Source organism: Elephas maximus, chromosome 7 (assembly GCF_024166365.1).
Source record: "Elephas maximus indicus isolate mEleMax1 chromosome 7, mEleMax1 primary haplotype, whole genome shotgun sequence".
NCBI lineage: Eukaryota > Metazoa > Chordata > Mammalia > Proboscidea > Elephantidae > Elephas > Elephas maximus.
In genome coordinates this window covers 129,662,961-129,686,821 of record NC_064825.1, presented here as the reverse complement: position 1 = coordinate 129,686,821, position 23,861 = coordinate 129,662,961, and the positions used below count along the sequence as shown (strand labels likewise).

The window sequence follows — 23,861 nt, the reverse complement described above, 5'->3', positions numbered from 1 at the left end:
AGACCGGTATGTACATACAATGGAATACTACACAATGGTAAAGAACAATGATGAATCTCTGAAATGTCTCACTACATGGGTGAATCTGGAGGGCTTTATGCTGGGCGAAATAAGTCAAACATAAAAGGACAAATACTGTATGAGACCACTATTATAAAAACTCAAGAAAAGGTTTAAAAACCAAACCAAACCAAACCTGTTGCTGTCGAGTCGATTCTGACTCATAGGGACCCTATAGGACAGAGTAGAACTGCTCTATAAAGTTTCCAAGGAGCGCCTGGTGGATTCGAACTGCTGACCTTTTGGTTAGCAGACATAGCTCTTAACCACTGTGCCACCATGGGAAAGGTTTATGCACAGAAAAAGAAAAAAAACAATCTTAGGTGGTTACGAGCGAGGAGAAATCACTAACTAGATAGTAGATAAGTGTTAACTTTGGTGAAGGGAAAGACAACACACAATATAGGGGAAGTCAGCACAACCTGACCAGACCAAAGTCATAGAAGCTTCCTAGACACATCCAAACACCTTGAGGGACCGAGTTACTGGGGCTGAGGGCTGGAGACCATAGTCTTGGTGGACTTCTAGGTCAGTTGGCATAACATAGTTCATAAAGAAAATTTTCTACATCCTATTTCAGTGAGTAGCGTCCAGTGTCTTAAAAGCTTGCAAGCAGCCATCTAAGACACATCTATTGGTCCCATCCCGTCTGGAGCAAATGAGGATGAAAGACACAGGAAAATATTAATCCGAAGGACTAATGGACCACATCAACCACAGAAACCACAGCCTCCACCCGCCTGAGCCCAGAAGAACTAAACTGTGCCCAGCTACCACCCCTGAATGCTCTGACAGGGATTGCAGTAGAGGATCCCAGAGAGAGTGGGGAAAAAAATGCAGAACAAAATTCAAATTCACAAAAAAAGACCAGACTTACTGGTCTGACAGAGGCTGGAGGAAGCCCTGTGCCTATGGCCCCCGGACTCCCTGCTAACTCAAACTGAAGCCACTCCTGAAGTCCACCTTTTAGCCAAAGATTAGGCAGGACTGTAAAACAGTAACACTTGTGAGAAACGTGCTTCTTAGTTCAGTCAAGTATATGAGACCAAATGGGCAACATCTGCCCAAAAGCAAAGCCGAGAAGACATGAAGGGACAGGAAAACTGGAAAAATGGACACAGGAAACCAGGGACAGAAAGGCGGAGAGCGTTGACTGACACATTGCGGGGATTGCAACGAATGTCACAATTTGTGTACAGATTTTTGAATGAGAAACTAATTTGCGCTGTAAATTTTTCACCTAAAGCACAATAAAATTAAAAAAAAAAAAGAAAGCTTTGGAAATCCCATGGGCCAGTCCTATCCTGTCCTATAGAGTCAAATTGACTCAATGGCAAATAGTTTGGTTTTTGGTTTTGGTGAGATCTTGAGCTTTTGAGGAGCCCTGGTGGCACAGTGGTTAAGAGCTCAGCTGCTAACCAAAAGGTCAGCAGTTTGAATCCACCAGCTGCTCCTTGGAAACCCTATGAGGTGGTTCTACTCAGTCCTATAGGGTTGCTATGAGTTGGAATCGACTTGATGGCAGCACGTCTGGGGTGAGTTTTGAGGACAGAGGGATAAGTGTAAGTGGCTTGCGGTAAGAACTGAGACAAACATGGGGAGCCCAGGGGCTTAAAACAGGGGAGAACACAGAAGAAAGGGGTCACCATCTGCTGGACTTACCACCAGGAGCCCTAAACTGGCACCCTTCTGGCTCCAGCACTAATTTCCGGATGGGCAGAAAGCCACTGAACCCCTCTAGACCCCTGCTACTGTAAAAAGCCAACTTTGGACTATGATCTTTAATTAATCAGTCCTCTGCATGCTCCACGAGGTCCCTGTGTCTTGCAAATGGTTTGTGCTCAGCTAGTAACCTAAAGGTTGGTGGTTTGAACACACCCAGTGGTACTGCGGAAGACGGACCTGGATATCTGCATCCCTAAAGGTTACGGCCAACAAAACCCTAAGGAGTAGTTCTACTCTGTAACACACGGGGTCGCCATGAGTCCAGATCAACTCAGGGGCACAAGACAACAATAAGCACCCTCCACACCAACCCCTGCCCCTCCGCCATGATTTACCCCAATTCTCCCAGGCTCTCTTCCCGCTTTCCCTCTCCCGGGTGGAAACACCTTGCAGCAAAATTCTCATCTGTCTCTCCACTAGAGAACTCCGAGAAACGCAGTACGTTGTCAGTCACTCTCCCTGCTAGGCCCTGGAACAGAGCAGGGGAGTGCTCCAGGGGACAAAAGCAGTCCCAGCCTTGCGCACATTCCTTGAGTGGTTACCAAATGCTTGCATGATTGCGTTTGATCCTCACAACAGCCCAAGATGCTGCCAACATGGGTAATATTATCTGCCATTTCGCTGATGTGAACTGGGAGCGCGAAAAGGTGACTGGGCTGCGAACTCGGGTTCTGGAGCCAACTGCCTGGGTTCAAGGCCATCTCTACTGCTTCTCAGCTGTTTGGCAAGCCACTTCATTTCATCTCTAACATGGGCAAGATAACACCTGCTTCATAGGATTGCTATGACAATTAAAGGGAGGTGGCATGTAATGTCTAACATACAATAAACATGCAATAAATGTTATTTTTATCCCCCTTTCCCCAAAGCGCAGCTCCAAGACATAAGCGCATTAGTCCAAGATGGGGACTCAGGCCATCTGTCCGCAGACTAGAGCTGCAGCAGCCTGCACAGCTGTCTCGCGGTGCCAGTCCCAGGGGGGTCGGGGGAGGGGATGCCGGCCTGCTCGCAGACGCGCGCGCCCCACGTGCCTCGTCCCACGTGCTTCGGGTAAACACCCGAGCGCGCAGGCGCCCCAGGCCGGCGTCCACGGGTCGCGGGAAGGACGCAGGCCTCGCGGACCGCCCCGCCCGGTCGGTTGGACCGTGCGTCCGTCGGTCCGTGCATCCCGGCCGCCGCTTCGCCCTCGCTATGGCGCCCTGGTTGCAGCTGTTGTCGCTGCTGGGGCTGCTCCCAGGCGCCGCCGCCGCCCCTGCGCCGGCTTGGGAGCCACCGTCCCCGGAGCTGCTGAAGCCGGCCCGCTTCGCCCTGAGGATGTACAACCGCGGCCGGGCGGCGGGGACGCAGGCCGCGCTGGGGGCCGTCCGCGGGCGAGTCCGCCGGGTGAGACGCGCCGGGCCGGGCCTCCGGGGTCCCGGGAGGGGGACGGTGGCCTGAACTCGGAGGATCCGGGGTGGCTCCGAGATGACTGGGAAGGGGAAGGGGGTCGGGGTGGGGCTGGGGGCCCACGAAGACGGGGCTGTGCCCACCTCACCCGCTCCTCCATACAGGCGGGTAGGGGGTCGCTGTATTCCCTGGAGGCGACCTTGGAGGAGCCGCCCTGCAATGATCTCACGGTGTGCCGGCTCCCTCTGTCCAAGAAAACTCTGGTGAGTGCTGGCCTCCCGCGATTCCCCACCTAGGCCGAGTCAGGCCACCCTGGGGTGACAGGTCTGGTCAGCACCGCCCCATCCGGACAGACTGCTTCGGAAGAGTTATTTCCCAGGCCTGAGGGCGGAGGCCAAGATGCTCCGCGAGAGGGATGGGGGAGAGAGGGTAGGTGTTGGGGTAGGGCAGGCCCACTGTCCACTGTGGGGTTGATTGCTTTGGGGGCAGTCCTCATGGGAGGGGCCTCCATCTCCGCCTTACCCAGACTCAGCCCTGGTCCCAGCCCCCACACAGGCTTCCTCCTCTCCCTGCAGCTCTGCAGTTTCGAGGTCCTGGATGAGTTAGGCAAACACATGCTGCTGAGGCGGGACTGCGGCCCAGTGGATACCAAGGTTGCAGGTGCTGGGATAGCCCACGGATGCTGGGATAGCCCAGATCAGGCCTCCCTCAGGCTCAGCCTTGATGTCTTCTCTGTTCCACCCCCATCCAGAGTACACCAACGAGACCCTGAATTCCATCCTTCCACTGTTGAACAAGGATCCCCAGCCCCAGGTGAGGAGTCTGTATCTGTCCGGGGAGCTGGCTGCTGCCTCATGCCCCTTCTCTCCCCTCACCCTGGATTGGAGCTCTCTGGTCCCCTGGGACTCCTTCTATAAACCCTTCTGGTTTTCTAGGATTTTTCCGGGAAGATGGCTTCTATCTTCAAGAACTTTGTCACCACTTATAACCGGACGTATGAGACGAAGGAGGGTGAGGACCCAGCCTTGGCTGTGCCTGTTGCAGTCAGATCAGGGCCCTCCCCTCAACTTGGCACCTTGGTGTTAGGGGAGGGGAAGGACACAAGAGGCAGAGCACCGTTGCAGGGACCTCTAAGTTCCTGAGTTCTTGTTCAGCCTCCCAGGACCATGCAGCCACCTCCAGCACCTGGCCTGTTCTCCCATGACCTTCCTGGTCAGAAACCATGAGCCTTCATCATTCTGGGTAGAGTGCGATGGGGCAGAGACCCCCGCCCTCCCAGCACCTTGGCCTTTCTCCCCACTCTCCTGTCTAATGATATCTCTGACACCTGCCCTTTGATACCCACCTTGGTTACAATTTTCATGTCCCCACAAGTTGATCATACCTTCCACTCCATCATTTGCAGGTCTGGCACTCCACCCTGGCCCAGGGTTTGGTCCTTGAAAAGAGCTTCTGGCCTGATTCAGAGTGCCCATGCTCCCCAGGGAAACCCCTGCCTGTTAGCTCCAAGTGCCCCTCCTTTTATGATCTTCCTGGAGTCCCAGCTTCTCCCCTCGTGCTCCTTGTTCTCAGAAACCAAGTGGCGCATGTCCGTCTTTGCCAATAACATGATACGTGCGCAGAAGCTCCAGGCCCTGGACCAAGGTACAGCTCAGTATGGAATCACCAAGTTCAGCGACCTAACAGGTAGGGGTGATGGCCAAAGCCCTCACGGACCTGGAAGAGATGGCCTGCTCCCAAGGCCCCTGGTCAGGGCTGGGTTAGAATTCTGCCCCCTGCCCCCCGCCCCCTCCCGCCCATTGCTTACAGAGGAGGAGTTCCGCACCATCTACCTGAATCCCCTCCTAAGAGAGGACCCCGGCCAGAAGATGCGCCTAGGCAAGGCCCCCAAGGGCCCTGTGCCTCCTGACTGGGACTGGAGGACAAAGGGAGCTGTCACCAAAGTCAAGGACCAGGTTGGCTCTAGGAGATGAGGGTGGAATGTGTGTGCCACACGGGGGTTGGGGAGGGGCCCAGCCCTGACCCTGCTGTCCCTTACAGGGCATGTGTGGTTCCTGCTGGGCCTTCTCAGTGACAGGCAACGTGGAGGGCCAGTGGTTCCTGAACCGGGGGACCCTGCTTTCCCTCTCCGAGCAGGGTGAGCATCCTGCTCTGCCCCCGTCCCCAGCCCAGCCCCTCCAGAGGGCTCCTCGGGACCAGCCTTCTGTCTCCTAGAGCTCTTGGATTGTGACAAGGTGGACAAGGCCTGCATGGGTGGCGTGCCTTCCAACGCCTACTCAGCCATAAAGACTCTGGGTACGTACTGACGGGGTTGCGGGGGGGGCAGCAGGTGCCGCTTCTCTCTCTGTAGGAAGTCAGTTTGAGGGAGAGACGTGAGCTTGGGAGTCGCACAGAACTGCATTCAAGTCTTCATGCTGACCCTTATTGGCCAAAGACCTTAGGCTAGTCAGCCCTCTTAGAGCCTCAGTTGCCTCATCTGTGAAATGGGGCTCAGCCTGCCTCTTTCATAGGATTGCTTTGAGTATCATAATGAAGAGATACATATATGAAGTTTTTGGTACATAGCAGGGTTTGGTGAACAGGGGTTTTTAGTGTTTCCGCCGCTTGGAGGTCTGTGTTTGTATAACGCTGCTACACCAGGTACCCAACACACCTCACCCCTGAGAAGAGTGACTGACCCAAACTGGCAATCCAGTTTATAGGTGGGCTGCAATGGCAGAAGGATGAAGGGGTAAGGGATTGAGGTGACTGTGCAAAGACTGGCCCAGGAGCCTGGCAGGAATTGAGAGTGGACAGTCAGGCAGGGACAAGCAAGCCAAGGTTAAGAGCCACAGGAACCCTGTGCTGAGCCCTCAGCCATGAATCAGACGTTGAGAGCTGGGCTCTATTTCTGCCACTTTTCTCGCTAGTTACTGCTCCTCTGAGTCTAAGGTATCTTATTTCTAGAACAAAGTCTCGGAGGGGTGCTGAGGAACATGAGGCCACGTGCGTGAGCGGTTTAGCACAGCACTTGGCTCAGAGAAGGCTAGGGAATAGCAGATGGGGTCCACCTTTTCTCCACCTGCCTCACCCCCATCACTTCCCAGGAGGGCTAGAGACAGAGGAAGACTATAGCTACCACGGCCACCTGCAGGCCTGCAGCTTCTCTGCAGAGAAGGCCAAGGTCTACATCAACGACTCAGTGGAGCTGAGCCAGAACGAGTACAGTGAGTGAGGGGCATGGTGAGCACAGGGCGGGGGTGGGGGCCCAGGCGCCCACTGACGCTGCCCCTCTCGTCTCAGAGCTGGCGGCCTGGCTGGCCAAGAATGGCCCAATCTCCGTCGCCATCAATGCCTTTGGCATGCAGGTGAGGCACCAGCCCTGCTGCGTCCATACTGTCTCTTGCTGCTGGCTCCCCCTTTCTCCTTGGGGTTGGTCTCCTACTCCTTATTTCCCCCCAGTTCTACCGCCATGGGATCGCCCACCCTCTCCGGCCCCTCTGCAGCCCTTGGCTCATCGACCATGCTGTGCTGATTGTGGGCTATGGCAACCGTGAGTTCCACTGACCGCCTCTGCCCAGCCAGCCCAGGCCATAGGCGGGGAAATCCCAGGACTGCCTAGAAACCCTGTCCTTACCCCGGCCTCGGGCTGCGAGCTAGGCCAGAACCATCCATCCTCTCTGGGTGGGAAAGCGGAGGCTGGGGAGGTTGAGCTATTCTAGACCAATAGCTGTATCACGTCTCCAGGAGGGTGGTAGGGGTGTGTCTTGCTTTTTGTTTTTTTCCTAGTGCCTGGCACACAGTAGGCCCACAGCACGTAGTTGAAGGGTACAAAGTGCTTGGGGCCTGTCTGGAGAGTTGGAGGCCCCTGACTCTGCGTTCACACTGCTCCCCAGGATCTGACGTCCCCTTCTGGGCCATCAAGAACAGCTGGGGCACTGACTGGGGCGAGGAGGTGAGGTCCCGTCCTGTTCTCAGCCCTTGTACTGCCACTGGGCTCCTGGCTCCCATTCTGACCTTGACCTCTGGCCCTGCAGCCTCCATTCTGCCCTTGACCCCATGACCCCCATTCTGTTCTAGGTACTGCAGCCCCATTCTGCCCTTGGTCCCTATCCTATCCTCAGCCTTGCAGCCCCCATTCTGCCTTCGGCTCCTGGCCCTGTGGTCCCCATCCTGCTCTCAGCCCCTGTCCTGCCCTTGGCCCCTGGTCCTGCAATCCCTGTTCTGCCCTTGACCCCTGTGTTGCCCTTGACTTGGCCTCCATTCTGCCTGAAGTCCCCATCCTGCCCTCAGCCCCTGGCCCCATGGCCGCCTTCTTACCCTTAGCCCTAGGCCCCATGGCCCCTTTCCTGCCCTCGGCCCCAGCCCCCTGGTCCCCTTCCTGCCCTCAGCCCCTGGCCCCATGGCCCCCTTCCTACCTTTGGCCCTTGGCCCCCTTCCTGCCCTTGGTCCCTGGCCCCATAGCCCCCTTCCTACCCTCAGCCCTTGGCCCCCTGGCCCCCTTCCTGCCCTCAGCCCCTGGCCCCATGGCCCCCTTCCTACCCTTGGCCCTTGGCCCCATGGCCCCCTTCCTCCCTTCCTGCCCTTGGTCCCTGGTCCCATCCTGCCCTCACACCCTCACCAACTTCTCTCTCCCAGGGTTACTACTACCTGCATCGTGGGTCTGGGGCCTGTGGTGTGAACACCATGGCCAGCTCGGCGGTAGTGGACTAAGGTGCCACCAGCTCAAGACCTGGTGCTGACCAGAGCAACCTCTTCCTCAGCTTGACCTGCATGGCCAGGCCCCTCCCCAGGAGGCACAGCTGGCTGAGGGACAGGCACCGGGTACCTTGGGGTGAGCAGAGGGCACTGGGGGCACAGCCCCTTCCCTCCACCTGCCCCACACAGAGTCCCCAACTGCGTCTTTGTTGAATTGTGGTAGGGAGGAGGATCTTGGGGTGAAGGATGTTATCTGGCAGCTGAAGCTGGGGTGAGAATCCTGGACTCGGATGAGGAGCAGGCAGGGAGAGAGGGTTCTGGTATCAGAGCCGCTCTGTCCCCAGCAGGCTCTGGCTTCCTGCCCAGCTTTCCTCCATCTAATGCTAGGTGTTTTCTGGTCCCCTTTGGATTAGGGCAGTGTCCCCTTCCACGTCTACAGAAATAGTTGCAACTACCCTTTCCTAACAGCAATAAAGAGGTGTCTTGGTCCCCGCGTGTGGTGTGAACGCTGTCTCTGAGGGCAAGGGGGCACAATGAGGACCCCTGGAGGTCAGGGTGGGGCAGCTGGTCTTGCCCAGGAGCCTGAGGCCCAGCTTCTCCTTCAGGAGCCAAAAAGGGACAGGGAGCAACCCGAGGTGGGGATCTTTATTCAGAAACACATTCTCTGAGGCTCCTGCTCCAAGGGAAGGGAGGAGTCAGCCATGGGAAGCACCCCCTCTCCGCCTTGCTTTGAGAACCTTGGGGTGGAGGTCAGAGGTCACTCTCCCCATAGAGGGCACTGGAGAAGGCCACATAGTCCAGGGCTCCCACTGGAGCCCCGGTCCCCTTGTAGGGTGCCATGCGGCGGATGCAGTACTCGGCCTGCTCGGCTGGGAGCTCCCGCCGCAGCTCCTCTGCAGTGATGTAGCTCTGGGGAGGGGAGGGCACTCAGGTGAGCATCCCATGCCCTGCCCCTGCCCGCGACCCCCCTCACCGCCTGGGGCTCACCTTGTCTCCGGCCAGGATCTTGAAGGAGGCCACCACCTGCTCAGCCGTGTCGGTCTCGGCGGTCTCTCGGGTCATGAAGTCGATGAAGGCCTGGAAGGTCACGACCCCAGCTGCGTTGGGGTCCACCATGGTCATGATGCGGGCAAACTCCACTTCCCCCTGTAGGGACAGAGGCCGGGCACTGCACCCATGGGTGCTAAACCCAGGAGGGCTCCCAGTGCCCCCTTCTGGGGGTGGTCAGCCTTGCCTTGCACCGCCCCAGTGACATGAGCTCCCTTCCTCCAAAGACAGCCTCCTGTCGCCTCGGTCAGCTCTGGCTTCAGGAAGTCTTCCTACCTATTGCTGTTGAGTCGATTCTGACTCATAGCAACCCTACGGGACAGGGTAGAACTGTCCCATAGGGTTTCCAAGGAGCGGCTGGTGGATTCTAACTGCTGACTTTTTGGTTAGCAGCTGGGCTCTTAACCACTGCGCCACCACGGCTCCTGGAAGTCTTCCTGCTAGGCTGAAATTTGAAATCGGCTTCCTGCCCACAACAGTGCCCCCTCCTGTTTGTTGGTCCTGGGTGCTTTTTCTGGGGCTACACAGACCCTCCCTGTAGTAAAATGTTGCAAGCTCCAACTTTAGAGTCACACAGACCTGAGTGAAAATCCTGTGTGTCTTTGAGAAAGTTAGCTTACTAACTTTCTGAGCCTTTGATAGCCCCTGTGACTTGATGGCAACAGGTCAGTAGGTTTTGTGTAAAATGGGGTAATTCTCGCTCCATCAGGCATGATGAGGATTAGCGAGAATCATGTATGCGAAGGTGGGAGGCACACAGTAGGTGATGAGTAAGGAGAGCAGCCCAGGTGGGACACCCACCCGGGAGGGCTCGGGGGCACTCACCAAGTCGTAGCCCATGGAGATGAGGCAAGCTCGGAAGTCGTCAGGCTCCATCATCCCATTCCGTTTCTGCAGGTGGCGAGGGGGTATCAGGCATGGTCCCCAAGCCCCACTAGCCCCCAGGCCTAGCACCCCATGGGACTGGGCCCCTGCTGACCCGGTCAAAGTGGTTGAAGGATGCCCGGAACTCGTTGAGCTGCTCCTGGCTCAGACCTTTGGCATCTCGGGTCAGAACCTGGTTCTCCACCTCGTTGATGGTGCGGGCGATGGTAGTCAGCAGCTGCTCCCAGCCCACACGGATGTGCTGGGAGAGAGGAGAGGCCAGTCAGTGGGTGGCCAGTGCCAGGCCAGTAGCTCCAGCCCCACTCCCAACCCACCATGTGACCCCAGACAAGTCCTCCCCCTCTCTGGGCCTCTGTCCCCATCTGTACTCTGGAGGGTCCACTCAAGTGACCCCCAGCGGCCCTTCTGTTACAGCCAAACCTGTTCTGGCTTTAGATGCTCTGTGACTCACTATTCCTACTAGGTCACTTTTCTCTGGGTCTCAGGATCCTTCTGGGTCCACCAGCATCCTGGCTGAACTGAACTGGGGACCCACCCAAGGCAGACAAGCTCCAGCTGAGATGGTCCCAGGCTTTCCCAGCCAGTGCCACTCCCTCCTCTCCAGAGTGCGTGTGATCGCACCTCCATGCTGTAGACGGTGTGCTTGTTGTCAAACACCAGGCTCTCCTGCAGCAGCTGGTGGTCGCCCTCCAGCCGGTCGATGTTGCTTTTGTAGTTGATTATGTTCTGCTCCTGCTGCCGCAGCCCAGCCATCTGCTCCTCCAGGGAGCCCACCATCCCCGCTGCCAGCCGCCCAACCTCCTGCAGGGGGACCCAGGCTGCAGTGGGAACCTAGTAGCCTGGGGTGCAGGCAGCCCCTGCCCACCAGCCTTGCCACCAGCCACCCCACCTCTTGCAGTGCTGCCCAGGCAGGATGAGGGCTCCCAACTCCCCACCCCACCAGGTTGGGCCCACCATCCGAGTCCTTACCTCCACCTTCCCCTGGATCCAGGGCCCAACAGCATTGGCCTGCGCCGCAAACTGTCGCCGGAGCCTCTCGTTCATCTGCTGCCGTGCCAGCTCCTCCTGCAGCGTCTGGTCACGACTGGGCACCAGCTTTCGGACCTGAGAAGAGGTGGCTGTGCCAGGGGCAGCTCTGGGGGCCAGCCCCTCGAATCCCAGCCCCTGCTGCCATGAGCCAACTTGTCTGGGCTATGTGACTTTGGGCAAGCCACTCATCCTCCCTAGGCCTCAGTCTTCATCTGTAAAATGGGACCAATGATATCATTTATAAACTATTACAAGTTTTATAAAGGTTGTCCACACACATCCATCCTGACAGGAAATGAGGCCAAGACAAGCAAAGAATTTATCCAGTGCTCTTTTTTTTTGTGTGTGTGTGGTGTCAGTGGCAGATCCCAGATCTGAAGGGGGACTCTAGTCTCCATGTCATCAGACACCTGAGGTGTCCAGGTGGTTAGAATGCTTGGGGGGAGGGGTCAGAGAAAGGCCACAGGCAGCACAGACCGTGTCCCACTTGTTGTTGATGTCCTGTGGGCTGAGGTTGATGTAGGGGTTGGTGGTGATGGTCCGCAGCCCATAGGTTTGGCAGATCTTCTGGATCTCGCCCTGGATGCCCAGAATGGCGCCCCGCTCGCGGTCAGCCTCAGGCAACGTTGCCTTGAACTGCTCGTGCGCTGTCAGGAGGCTCTGGGGGCGCAGACAGGCAGCATCAGCCAGCGCCCCCCACCCTGCACAGGCAACAAAGGGCAGCAGGTCCCAGGCGGGGTCGGGGACTGGGGTTTTCCTCCCTCCCCCACTCCCCAGGAACCCCAAAGGAGTGGCCAGGCGTCCATCTTCCGGTCCAGGCCCCACACACCCGGAGCCCAGGCCAGGCGAGGGTCAGGTCTGGCCGGCCCCCACCTGGGTCTCCTCCACCGAGTGCACCAGCCACACGTCCTGCAGGTCCTCCACCGCGCCGTCCAGCCAATTGTTAAAGGGCGCTGCTCGCCGCGCAAACTCCAGCTGCAGCTGGTCAATGGTCTCCAGGAGCTTCTCCATCCGCTGGGGGCCACGGGGAGGCCGGGTCAGCGGCCTGCGCAGCCGGCGGCCTCTCACCTCTCACCTCCCACCCCCAGCTCCCTGGTCCCCAGCCCCACCTCTAGCGCGTCACGCCTCTTCTGGGTCAGCGTGCCCAGGTTGTCCCACTGGTCGCAGATGGCCTGGCAGCGGCTGTTCACCGAGGCCGCCTCGTGGTAGTCCAGCTCGCTGGGAGAGGGAACAGGGGCGAGTGTGGGGCCAGACCCCGGCCCAGGTGTCCTCTCGACTGCCCTCCCGGGTTTAGAACTCGTGCAGCGGCTGGTGGTGGAGGCTCGAGGGAGCCAGGACAAGTGAGGTGGGGAGGGCTTTCCTAGAAGGGAGGGCTCCCGGTGCATTCCTGGGGGAAGGAGACATCTGAGCTCCAGTCCCTAGAGGAGCGTGGATGGAAGGGCGGGGCCTGGAGCTCCGGGGCGGAGTTATGTGAGAAGGGGCGGGGCTACAGGAGGAGGTGGCGAGTTCAGGGCTGATGGGGAGGGTTTGGGAGCAGCCAGGTTAAGGGGCAGGCCAGGTCGAGCGCCGGTAGTGAAGAAGGTAGACAGCAAAGTGGCGTCTGGTGATAGGGGCGGGGCTATGGGAGGAGGGCGGAGTGAGGGGGAGTGGCAGAGGACATGGGTACCAGTGAGCTGGGAAGAACAAAGCAAGATGCCGAGGGCCAGGGGAGCGGACCGGTGCTCGACCTCGGGGGGCGGAGCCAGGCGGGGGCGGTGTCACCGGGGCGGGCCACGCCTACTTGAGCTCCTGGGCCAGCGCTGCTATGTGCTCCACGCGGTCCTGGTGCGCAGCTAGGTCGCTCTCAAAGGCCTCGTGGCGCCGCAGCAGTGCCCGCACGTCCTGCAGTGACGCAGACTCGTAGTCGTGCTGGCTCAGCATGTCCTCCTTCCCTGCTCGGAGAGAAGCCCGCTCCGGTCACCCAGCGACAGCTGCGGCAGGAGCCGGGGTTCAGGCGGGCCGTGTGACTGCAAGGAGTCCTCATCTCCGAAATGCGGCTCACACCTGCCCACCTCATCCTAAAGGTTTGCTTTGATAAACTTCACTGACGCTGCTGTCTCAGGGCATGGCCCCTAAGTGAAGACAGAGTCCCCTGACCCTTCACCGTCCGGAGTGGTCCTCGGTACTGTTGTGGATTTATCTGATCGCAAACTACCTCTTAACTTCTCTGTGAGCCCATGAGCCCCTGACCAGGTCTCCTTTGTTCTGTATCCCCAGTGCATGGCACTTGGTAGACTTTGGGTATATATTTGTTAGATAAATGAACAATGAGTGTAAAAGTGCTTTGTGAATGATAATTACCATAATTATGCCTAATGACTGCAGCGACCACTTATTGAGTGCCTTTGTATTTTGCAGAGCAGGTAACTGAGGCTTCCATAAACCCCGTTTAACCATTTAAAGAATTTTTATTATATCAAACCGTTGTTATTCATTATGCCCGTAATCCATTATTAGTGTTCATCATTTTTAGGCTGGACTGTTAATTTGTAGGACTAAAATCCTTGGTGGAGTATAGCATGAATGTTTCATACACAAAGTGATGTATTTGACTCATACAATACTTTAGCATCAATATACCTTGAGTGATACAGTGATATTAGGATTGGTGAACCATTCATTACCTTTGTATACCTGCTACACATACAAGTAAAATATTAAGTGACAAATTAATCAGAGTAGACCCATGGAAGGCCAGAGCCAGATGGAAGTTTAGGAGCCTGAATTTACAAATGAAGAAACTATGGTCCAGAGAGGGGCAGTGATTTGTCCAAGGTTGCACAGCAAGTCAGGGTGAGCATTGGGACTAGAAATCGGGTCTGCAACTTCCCTGCTGTGCACCTGGCCCTGTCCTGTGCATGTCTACCAGGCCCCACTCCAGGCAGGGCAGAGCCCACGAGGTGTTCCTACCCCGGGTCCAGGCTTCATGCAGGGAGGCCTTCTGCTGGAACTTCTCAGCCAGGTGCTGGAGCCGCTGCAGGCGCCGGATCTCTGAGAGCAGCCAGTCCTCGTAGCCCTTCTCCGCCTGCTCCAGCCCCCGCCACGCATTAGCGATGTCCTGTGGGACAGGCAGAGGTGCTCTTCATCACTGTTCACCCATTGTACAGATGGGGATACAGAGCCCAAGGTTGCCCAGGGGGATGTGGGCAGAACTGGGGCTAGCCCCAGTCTTGGCCTGGCTCACCGAGACCAGCTTGCCCTCAGAAGGCATGAAAGCAGGCCGATGGCTCAGCCGCAGCTTGGTCTGCAGCGTGTTGAAGTTGATCTCCAGCTGGCACTTCTCCTGCACGCGGGGTGGCTTGTGCAGGCGCCGGTAGTCCCGAAAGTCCTCCAGCTTGCGCTGCATGGCACTCATGTTGGGCTCACCCGTGCGGTTCTCTAGCCACGGTACTGTGCGGCGGATCCACTCCAGCAGCTGCCAGGGCCGGGCAGAGAGGAAAGCTGTGAGCAGACCTACCCTCCTCATCTACCCCTCTCCACCCACACCCAGGCTGCAGCCAGAAGGCGGGCCTCAAGCAGGGTGGGGATGACTTTCGGAATGGGGTCCCCCCAGTGAGGGGGTGGAGTAGGTGTTTCATTTCTGTGTTCAGTGCCCAGTCTAGGTTGCACAGAGCAAAGGGCAATTTGACACCTGAATATGAACGAATGGATGAATAAATGAGTGAGTGAATGGGCAGATCAGGGAAGGACCAGGAGCTTGGGTAGGGAGAAGGACAGGAGACAGGTGGGGATGGACAGGAGGAGGCTGGGGAGAGGCCAAGGCTGCTATGAGGACAGGGTGGCTCTGCAGGCCCAGGCTTGGGGAGGGCCAGTGGGCTCGGATGGGGAGAGCCCTGGGCACCCTCTCTGGACAAAGCCTCACCTCACTGGCCAGCTTCTCGTACTCCTCCATCAGCTTCTCGTTCTCCTGGTTCACAGCCAGCACCTTACAGATCCTGTTGGCAGCTGTCTCAGCCTGTGGTGGTGGAGGGCAGAGGGCTGTCATTGAAACAAACCACCCTAGGCCCCCTCACCCAGCTTCTCTCTGTAAAGCTCCTAAAGCCTGTGCTAGTGCAAACCAGGGGCGGACAGGGCACACCTCTTGGAGGAGGGCTTCCCAGCCACAGGCAGCAGCTCCTGAGCTCCTTAAGGACCAAGTGTGTCCGAGGACAGTGGCACTCCCCTCACCCCATGAGGCCTGGCACCTCTGCACCTTAGGATGCTGTGAGGTGAGGGCCCTGCCCAGGCCTCAGCACTGCGGCCCCCTTACCTGCTCAGCCCCAGCAAAGGCGTGGTAGAAGCAGGAAACATAGGTCATGATGGCCTTCTCATCTGGTTTTGGGGTGTTCACGATGTCTGGGGGAGGGCAGGGAGGTGTTTACTGGCCAAAGCCAGTGGTGGGGAAAGGGCTCAAGCCCCCTCCCAGGCAGAGATTTCCCTCGGAATGGGAGGGAGTGGAGACATCTAGTCATGGCCACCAGCCACCAGCTTCTCCAAACCCAGCATCTTCCTCTTCCCTGAAGTCCCCTCTGATCACCCCATGGCCCAGCAGCCTTCCGTTCTGCATGAGGAGTGGGTGGGTGAACAGACACTGCAGCCCTCATGAGGCACCAGCCCATAACTCCATCTGCCTATCTGTCTTTTTCCCAAGTCCATAAGCTCCTTAAGGGCCAGAAAAAGTTCTCATCCATCTCACACATCCAGGGTGCCACAAACAGTAGGTGCTCAGAAAATGTTTGCTGCTTCAATTGACTGAACACCTAGTTGGGCACAGGAACCAGGGACATGAACCAGAAGCAGGAGCTGCCAAGAGGAGCTCCCAGTCTTGGGGAACCCACACGCTCCCAGGTAATCCAGGTGTTATGGATTGAACTGTGTCCCCCACAAATTTTTGTTGTAAATGCTAACCTCTGTACCTTTGGTTGGAAACCCTGGTGGCACAGTGGCTAAGAGCTCGGCTGCTAACCAAAAGGTCGGCAGTTTGAATCCACCAGCCACTCCTTGGAAACCCTATGGGGAAGTTCTACTCTGTCCTATAGTGTCGCTATGAGTTGGAATTGACTCCATGGCAATGGTTTGGAGGGTTTTGATACCTTTGGTTATAATCACAGTTGGGAATGGGTTTTCTTTGTTATGTTAATGAGACAGTGTAGGGTGTGTCTTGAGTCAATCTCTTTTGAGATATAAAAGAAGCAGGTTAGGCAAGGAAGAGGAGAAGCAGAGGTGGGGGAAGAGAGATGCCAAGCCACATGAAAATCACCCAGGAGCACAAAGAGACAAGGACCTTCTTTCAGAGCCAACAGAGAGAGAAAGGCTTCCCCTAGAGCCAGCGCTCTGAGTTCAGACTTCTAGCCTCCCAAACTGTGAGAAAATAAATTTTTGTTTGTTAATGCCACCCACTTGTGATATTTCTGTTATAGCAGCACTAGATAACTAAGACACCAAGTAACTGGGATGTGAGGCAGAGGGTGGAGCCATTACACAAGGGAAGAGACAGGAGGACTGGTTCCATTGGGTGGAAAGGGCAGTAGGGTAGGACAGAGGATTCCTGGAGGAAAGATTCTGACCAGGGAGTGGAGTGGGGGGGGGGGCAAAGCATTCTGGGAGGAGGAGGAGGAGCAGGGCCAAGGTGTGGAGGTTGGACCCTGCTGATTGGTAAGTGGCGTCCTTGCCTGGGCTAGGCTCACTCACCTTCCGCATCCAACATCTTGGGGATGTCCAGGTATTTCTCTGCCACCTCGAAGGCGGTGTTCAGGTTGCCAATGGGGTCATCCTAGGTGAGTGTGAGGCAGGAGAGGTGAAAGGTCAGCTGAAGACAGAGATTGGAGAGTCAGGACTGGGGGCAGCAGAGGCCTACTTGCCTTGCGTAGTTTGGCATAGTCGATGAGGTCAGGGCGGTGGCGGTGGATGAGAGCACAGAGGGCCAGGCCATCCTTCCAGCTGCTCAGAGAAAAGGGGATGGTTCAGATCTGGGTTCAAGCGGAGGCCCTACCCAATCCTCAGCCCAAGAGCACCTCCATCAGGATAGCCTCATCTGTAAAATGGGGGGCTGCCCATCAATGCCTACCTACTTTTCTGGCCACTTCCTTCCCTCTCAACCCTTTCATGGCTCCCTATTGCTTTTACAGTAAAGTACTGAGTCCTTAGCCTGGCGTTTGAGACCTTTCATTACCAGACTGCAACCATCTCCTCGAGGTCATCACAATACCTTTACATGCCCTATGCTTAGGCCAGACCAATTACTAGATGTTTCTGGCCTCCAGGCCTTTGCTCACAAGTTTCCCTCTGATGGGAATGCCCTTCCAAGGATGTCTCAAATGCCCCCTCCTCCAGGAAGTCTCCCCCTCCCTCCTAGAGTCAATTCTACTGAATTCGACAAGCATTGACTCAGCGTCTCCAATTTTCGGGCACTGTCCTAGGAACTTGGCTGAGGCCTCTCCCTGCCCTGTGGCTCATGACAGGGGTCAGCTCTGTGTCCCCCACTGGCTGGGGCCTTGAAGGCAGGGCCTGTGTCTGGCTCCTCTCTGTGCCTGGTGCCCAGGAGAGGCCCTGAGAGCACCTGCTGACCAGCCGACAGACCTGGTGTGGAAGTTCTGCACGTTGACGTTACGGTACGGGGCTGTCTTCCGCTGGCACCACAAGAGCAAGCCTTCCTTGGCCGAGGTTTCTGGATGGGAATGAGGTTGGAGGTATTAGACGGGGAGGGTCTGGGCCAGCCCCCTCCCACCGCCTTCCCCGCCACTCACCCTCCACAGAGATATCCTGGATGGCGAAGCGGAGGATGATGGTCCATATCATGCCCAGGGTCATCTTCAGGTTCCCGTCGACGATCTCTGCAGGATGGTGGCAGGACAGGTTGCCTGGCATTCAGGGCCCCTGCTCTCTGCCCCACTGCTCTGCCCTCTGGCTCTTGTCCCTATCCCTGATCTGGCACACGGCATATCTGCCCTTTCCGGTCCCTCCTGGGAGGGACGATTATTCCCACTGTTGAGATGAGGAAACTGAGGCTCACAGAGGTGACTTGCTGGAGTCAGGGATGCCCCTCGGCCCCACCCAGGGCCCCTCCTGCTGCCTCACCTTCAGCACCGATGGACACCAGCTTCACCCCCTTGCTGGCAATGAAGTCCAGAGCCTTGTTGACATTGGCAATTTTGTGGAAGCGCATCTTGCCTTTGTCTGGCCTAGGCAGCCTCTCTCCTGGGTGTAAGAGAAAGGAGAGGTCACATCAGAGATCACCAAACGTAGCTGAGGATCATGTCCGAAAACTCCCCCACCCCACCCAGTCCCCTCCAGCACTCGGCTGCCATTACTTCCCCAGCTCTCTGGCTTCTCCTGGGCCCTGGGGTCCCTGTGCACCGCCTCACAGCCCTCACCTGAAATGACTTCCAGGAGAAGCATGAGCTTGAGGCCATTGCGGAAGTCCTCCTCGATGTTCTCGATCTGGGTGCCCGCCTTTCGCAGGTGTGAGTTGCACCAGGCAGTGAAGGTCTGGGGGCAGAGGGCAGCGCTCAGACCCAAGGTCTGGGTCTGGGGGCTGTGAGGCACAGTCCTGGCTCCTTGGTCAGGGTCAGTCTCTGAGCCCAAGGTCCTGGATTCAAGTCCCTGCTCAGCCACTGACTTGCTGTGCATCCTGGGCCAGTCTTTTTCTGTCTCTGAGACTTAGTTCTCCTGGAAGGGTAGAAATGGGGCCCAGGGCCACACAGGCCCCAGTTTGGACTTGGGGTGCCCCACCTGGACAGCAGTCCAGCCTTGGCTGGCCCCAAGCACGGGAGGGAAACTTAGAAATGTCAAAGCAGACACTCTGAAGCGGGGGACTCCCTGGACGCAGGGGCCAGTGCAGGGTGATTCTGCCTATCCAAAGTGGGAAGAATTCTGGGTTGAAGCATTCCGTCCTGAGCATTTTGCCTGAGGGACTGCGTGCCTGTGTTATTAGCATCTCGGCCCGCCAAGCTCCCAGGGCTGCTTGCTCTGAGTCAGCTTCCAAGTAGACCCTAGATTTCTGAGTGTTCCCAGGCTATGGAGCATCAGCTGGGGGCTCAGGCCAAACCTGACTTGGTTTCTGAAGACAACTGCCCTCCCTAAGCCCTCAGCTCCAGCCTCCATCTGGGATGGGAGGTGGGTAGATGGCTCTTTGTGTTCTGGAGATGGGGATGACCTGGAGTCCAGTTTCCATGAACCTACCAAGAAGGACCTGATGATCTACTTCTGAAAAAGTTGGCCAGTGAAAACCTTATGGATAGCAGTAGAACACTGTCTGATACAGTGCCAGAAAACAAGCCCCTCAGATTGAAAAGCACGCAAAATATGACTGGGGAAGAGCTGCCTCCTCAAAGTGGAGTTAGAAGAGGAAGATCTCAATGAGATGGACTGACACAGTGGCTACAACAATGGGTTTAAACATGGCAATGAGTGTAAGGACGGTGCAGGACCAGGCAGTGTTTCATTCTGTTGTACCTAGGGTCACTGTGAGTCAGAACCAACTCAACAGCACCTAACGACACCAAGCCTTCTGGCCCAGAAATCTGCCATCAGCTATTAGAATCCTTGGGGGGCACGGTGGGGCTCCATTTCCAGCTGAGCTACTCACTCTTCGAGTCCTGGGGTCAGGCCTTTGCCCTGTCTGGGGCTCAGTTTCCCCATTTGTACAATTAAGGGGTCAGACTTCACGATGTCTCAGGTCCTTCTTCCTCTGACCTGGCAGGATTCTAGAATTCCGAGCACTCCCCACCACAAAGCAGAAACTCCTGAGAGGTGGCCCTGGAAGTCATTTGGGACCTCCCCCTCAACCAGCTTCCCTTCCTCAGACCAGCTTTCCAGGACCCCTGGTTGCTGGATATGGAAGACGACGCTTCAAATGCTTGCAGGGCTGTCATTGGTAAGGTAAGGGAGTGAGATTCCTGTCACTGGAGGTATGTAAGTGGGTGCTGGGATGCAAGCACAGGAGAAGGAGGTTGGATTCTCTGCAGGCCCTTCCAACTCTGGAATCTGGGATGATCTGGGTGTGGCTCAGGCAGGGGGAAAGGCAGGTCTGGGTGGGGGCTTGGTGGGACTCCTGGGGCAGCAAGGAGACTCCACGAGCCTGAGGGAGGTGTCCTTTCATTTGACACACGTGACACTTAAATGCCATGGTCCCTCTCCTAAAGGGGATCACAGTCAAAGGGGCACGGTGGCCTGAGAAATGCTGGGGAGACATGTTGGGGAGTCTAGGGGAGGGGTCCTCCCAATCAGGTGGGACCCCATAGGGAAGGCTAATGTCTGCTCAGAGCTGTGGTGGAAGAGCATGAGTTATTCAAGCCGAGGAAGGCAGGGAAGGGCATCCTAGACAGGGGCAGCTGCGGGGGTTAGAAACAGCTGCTGTGACTGTGGGACCACAATACTGCTGGAATGAAGCTGGGGGTGTCCGGGCGTAAGCAGTGAGAGGCAGGCCGGACGCGCGGCAGGCGCCAGGTCATGCACTATCTTGGGTGCTAAGCCAGGGAGCTTGAACTTGATCCTGACGGCAACGGGGAGTCAGGAAACCTTTTGGGCAGAGGAGGGAGGCGGGCAGAGCTGTGTTTTAGAAAGCTCACTCCGGACAGACTGGAGACAAGATACCTTGGCGGAGGAGATGGGAGAATAAGGAGGCAGTGACTGGGACCAGGGAGAGAGCAGAAGGGTGTCAGAGAGAGGGACAAACAAGTCAGGACCAGGTGGATGAGAGAAACAATTGTCCCTGCCTCAACAGGGACTTTATTTCGTTCCTTACTGTGTCCCCAGCCCCTAAAACCGCGCTTGGCACCTATAGTTGTTGTTAGGTGCCGTTGAGTTAGCTCTGACTCATAGTGACCTTATGTATAACAGAACAAAATGTTGCCTGGTCCTGTGCCACCCTCACAATCACCAAACCCATTGCCACGGAGTCAATTTCAACTCATAGCAATCCTACAGGACAGAGCAGAACTGCCCCACAGGTTCTCCACGGCTGTAACCTTTACAGGAGCACACTGCCACATCTTTCTCCTGTGAAGCAGCTGGGGGTTCACACCGCTGACCTTCTCATTAGCAGCTGAACACTTAACCACTGCACCACCAGGCCTTCTTATCCTCACAATAGTAGGTATGTCTGAGCCCACTGTTGCAGCCACTGTGTAAGTGCCTTCCGACCTGAGAGGCTCATCTTCCAGCACTCTATCGGAAAATGTTTGCCTATTATCCACAAGGCTTTCCCTGGCTAATTTTCTTTGGAAGCAGATCACCAGGTCCTTCTTCCTAGCCTGTCTTAGTCCGGAAGCTCCACTGAAACCTGTCCACCATGGATGACCCTGCTGGTATTTGAAATATCAGTGGTATAGCTTCCAGCATCAGAGCTACACGCCTATAGTTGGACCTCCTTAAGACACTTCATTCAATTAATGTTTCTGAATGAAGTTGAGTGAAGAGGACTCAGGCATTGGGTGGAAGGAGGCGGGAGGGCTCCAAGGTTGTGTGAAGCCCTGGGATGGAGGAATCACTGGCGAGAGAGGGAGCACAGAGAAGCAGGGAGGGAGTGGGACTGAAGCTGAGCACAGGGATGTTTATTACTTTGTAATAAAAAGCGTTGGACGACAAAGAAACGACCGGATACCCAACCACAGGGGACACCAATGGATTATGCAGCATCTAGCCCTGTGGCTGTAGAATAAACGGAGGAGGGGGCTGGTGTAAGTTGGGTTGGAAGGATGCTCCTGATGTGTTAATTGACAAAGGCAAATCACAGACGGGCATGTGTTATCAGAGGGGCATGCAGAGAGACCTGGGCTGTGGGGAGGGGGGCAGGAGGAGGGGTTGTTCAGAACAGGTGGCAGCTGGAGCTCCAGGCGGGGATGACATCACCAGGAGACTGGCGAACCCAGGGACCACAGACAGCCAGGGACCACAGACGTGCTTGGAGACAGGTGCTGAAGGAGCCTGGGGGGAGGTGTCACTCAGGGCACCCCAGCTGGGTCGCCTGGGCCTCTCAGTCCCTAGGGTCATCTCTTGTCATCTAGCCCAGGAGAAATGCTCTGATTTGAAATTCCAGGATTCTCAGATTCTGCCAGTTCCACCAGGTACCTCCGATGCCTGCCCTTTCCTGGTCGCGCATTATTGGCACGTAGTCCAAGCTCCAGTCGACCCTCCTACCCCTGCCTGACATTCCTCAGACTTTTCTCACTCCAGCCCAGCTCATTTTCTCTTTTAGGAACCCAGGGGTCCTGCCCCCTCCACTTGGGAGAGCCTGGGAGTGAAAATAGCCTAGGGAGGTGGCGGGGTCCCAATGCCCTACAAGGCTGGGCCGGGGCAGCGCCCATGTGCCCCTGTCTCTCTCCCCCAAGGTGCTGCCTCAGCATAGTGTCCATCTGGCTGGAGAATCAGGTTACTGCGTAAGTGGACCCAGGGTTCCCTCCTCCCCAACCTTGTGGCCTTTTCAGCAGACTTAGGGCCCCTGGGGGGGAGGGGTAGCTTGGGAAAGAGTGGGGGTGGGGCGAGGGGCAAAGATCCTCAGGTTGTGTTCTGACAGTATGATTTGAGGCTTAACTTTACCCCTTTTGGGGCCTCAGTTTCCTCATCTGGCAATTGGGGTAAGGTGACTACGGACCCTACGCTAGAAAAAGTACAGAGGAGAGGGTGGGGTGGGACTTGAGATGGTCCCCCCACCAACATTCCCAAATTGCAGTAGCTGCCTGGCCACAAGCCCTTAGGGTGGGGCCTGGGTATATTTAACCAGAGCCCTTAGGATGTGGGGAGAAGGAGATTCTTCTTCCTTAACCTCCAAACTTGGATCCCCTGGGCTTTGCCCAACCCATTTTCCCCAGCAGAAAGGAGGCAGTGGGCTCCGGAGAATGAACCCTGGCTCAGAAACTCTGCTTGTCCCCCCCAAACCCCTCAGAAGAGCTCCTAGCGGTCTCTTCCAGCCCGGGAGACTGCTGAGGGGCTGGTGGGCAGAGCCCGGGCTCTGGGCACTTTGGGTTAAAGACAGGCTCTGTCCCTGACCTGCTGGGATGCTGCGGATAAGCTACCCGGCCGCTCGGGTCTCAGTTTTGCCGTCAAGAAATGGGCAAGCACTCACTTTCCGCTGCTGCTTCTCCCAGGCCGGGTCCAGCAGCAGGTCGCGGTCCCACTCCTCCTCTTGTTCCATGTACTCATGGCTCCCGCCGCCAGCGAAGGGCCCCCCCACGGCCCCCAGGCCCTCGGTCTGCATAACCATCATCATCGCGCTCGGGCTCCCGGCTCCGCTCCGCTCCGCTCCGCGCGCTCCCCGACGCGGGGGCCGCGTTAAATAGGGCCTGGCCCAGCCCCGGATCGGGTTCGCGCTAAATATGGGGAGGAGGGAGGGGCCGGCTGAGGGCGAGAGTTCTCGGGTCTGGACCAGGCCAGAGGCTACGCTGGCGCTGCGGAATCGGGGGGCGCTGGGGTGGGTCTTGGTGGACCCGGCATCTCGGCTCCGCCCCTTGGGCGCCGTGTGGCTTTAGGAAAGCCACAGGCCTTAGAATTCTGAGTTTCCACATCTGTACAGTGGAGGGGACGACAATCCTAGAGGCTGCATGCAGACCGCTCTAGAGGCGTCCCTTGGGGCCTCGCCGACCCTCTTCCAGCGCCGCGCGGAGTGGCAAACTGGGAGCCCTCTCCCCATGTCAGAGAAACACCGGGGCGCCGAGTTGTTTTGAGTGTTTTCTGGGGTGATGGAGGGAGAGATACCCGAGCATACGAAAGGGCTGCAAGCCAGCTGGACCTAGACGAGGCAGACCTATTAATATCGGGTTGGCTGCGGGGTGAGAGGGAATGTGCTGAGCCGGGAAACCCCGCCGCCTCCAACACCGCAATTCAATCCTGCTGGCGCGCGGGCCAGCCCGACGGGGGCGGGGCTTCTGTTGGAGGGGAGGGGCTTCTGTGGAAGGGGCGGGGCCTCTGCGGGCAGGCGAGGCTTTGACATCAAGCCCTATCCTGGCTCCGGCGCCAGCGGGAGTCCAAGCATCGCCTCCGTTCATCCGGCGTCCAATCACGTCTCCGCATCTCCCGGCGGCTCCCTTAAGAGCTCC

General features: G+C 57.0%; 2 protein-coding genes across 2 annotated transcripts; one reads left to right on the top strand and one right to left on the bottom strand.

Annotated features, from left to right (window-relative positions):
* The first annotated feature begins 2,867 nt into the window (after nt 1–2,867).
* Nucleotides 2,868–8,336, top strand: CTSF (cathepsin F). Its single transcript, XM_049892583.1, has 14 exons — nt 2,868–3,168; nt 3,336–3,434; nt 3,747–3,831; nt 3,923–3,984; nt 4,107–4,182; nt 4,744–4,857; nt 4,981–5,126; nt 5,212–5,308; nt 5,386–5,466; nt 6,258–6,377; nt 6,454–6,518; nt 6,613–6,703; nt 7,047–7,105; nt 7,789–8,336. The coding sequence occupies exons 1-14, from the start codon at nt 2,977–2,979 to the stop codon at nt 7,861–7,863; spliced, it is 1,362 nt and encodes a 453-aa protein (XP_049748540.1). The 5' UTR covers nt 2,868–2,976; the 3' UTR covers nt 7,864–8,336.
* A 154-nt stretch (nt 8,337–8,490) lies between these two features.
* On the bottom strand, nt 8,491–23,035 carry ACTN3 (actinin alpha 3). Its single transcript, XM_049889963.1, has 21 exons — nt 22,892–23,035; nt 18,201–18,315; nt 17,905–18,024; nt 17,574–17,660; nt 17,407–17,494; nt 16,689–16,767; nt 16,519–16,600; nt 15,098–15,183; nt 14,711–14,803; nt 14,033–14,263; nt 13,759–13,906; nt 12,590–12,740; nt 11,919–12,027; nt 11,683–11,823; nt 11,287–11,469; nt 10,750–10,884; nt 10,402–10,581; nt 9,875–10,021; nt 9,721–9,786; nt 8,836–8,994; nt 8,491–8,757 (listed from the first exon to the last, which is right to left on the bottom strand). The coding sequence occupies exons 1-21, from the start codon at nt 23,033–23,035 to the stop codon at nt 8,599–8,601; spliced, it is 2,703 nt and encodes a 900-aa protein (XP_049745920.1). The 3' UTR covers nt 8,491–8,598.
* Nucleotides 23,036–23,861: the final 826 nt, after the last annotated feature.

Coding starts and splice junctions, on each gene's coding strand:
- CTSF (XM_049892583.1), top strand. CDS start 2,977: ATGGCGCCCTGGTTGCAGCTGTTGTCGCTGCTGGGGCTGCTCCCAGGC. Junction 5,127..5,211: donor TCACCAAAGTCAAGGACCAG/GTTGGCTCTAGG, acceptor TGTCCCTTACAG/GGCATGTGTGGTTCCTGCTG. Junction 5,309..5,385: donor GCTTTCCCTCTCCGAGCAGG/GTGAGCATCCTG, acceptor TCTGTCTCCTAG/AGCTCTTGGATTGTGACAAG.
- ACTN3 (XM_049889963.1), bottom strand. CDS start 23,035: ATGATGATGGTTATGCAGACCGAGGGCCTGGGGGCCGTGGGGGGGCCC. Junction 10,582..10,749: donor GGATCCAGGGGAAGGTGGAG/GTAAGGACTCGG, acceptor GTCCCCCTGCAG/GAGGTTGGGCGGCTGGCAGC. Junction 10,022..10,401: donor ACACCGTCTACAGCATGGAG/GTGCGATCACAC, acceptor CCTCTCTCCCAG/CACATCCGTGTGGGCTGGGA.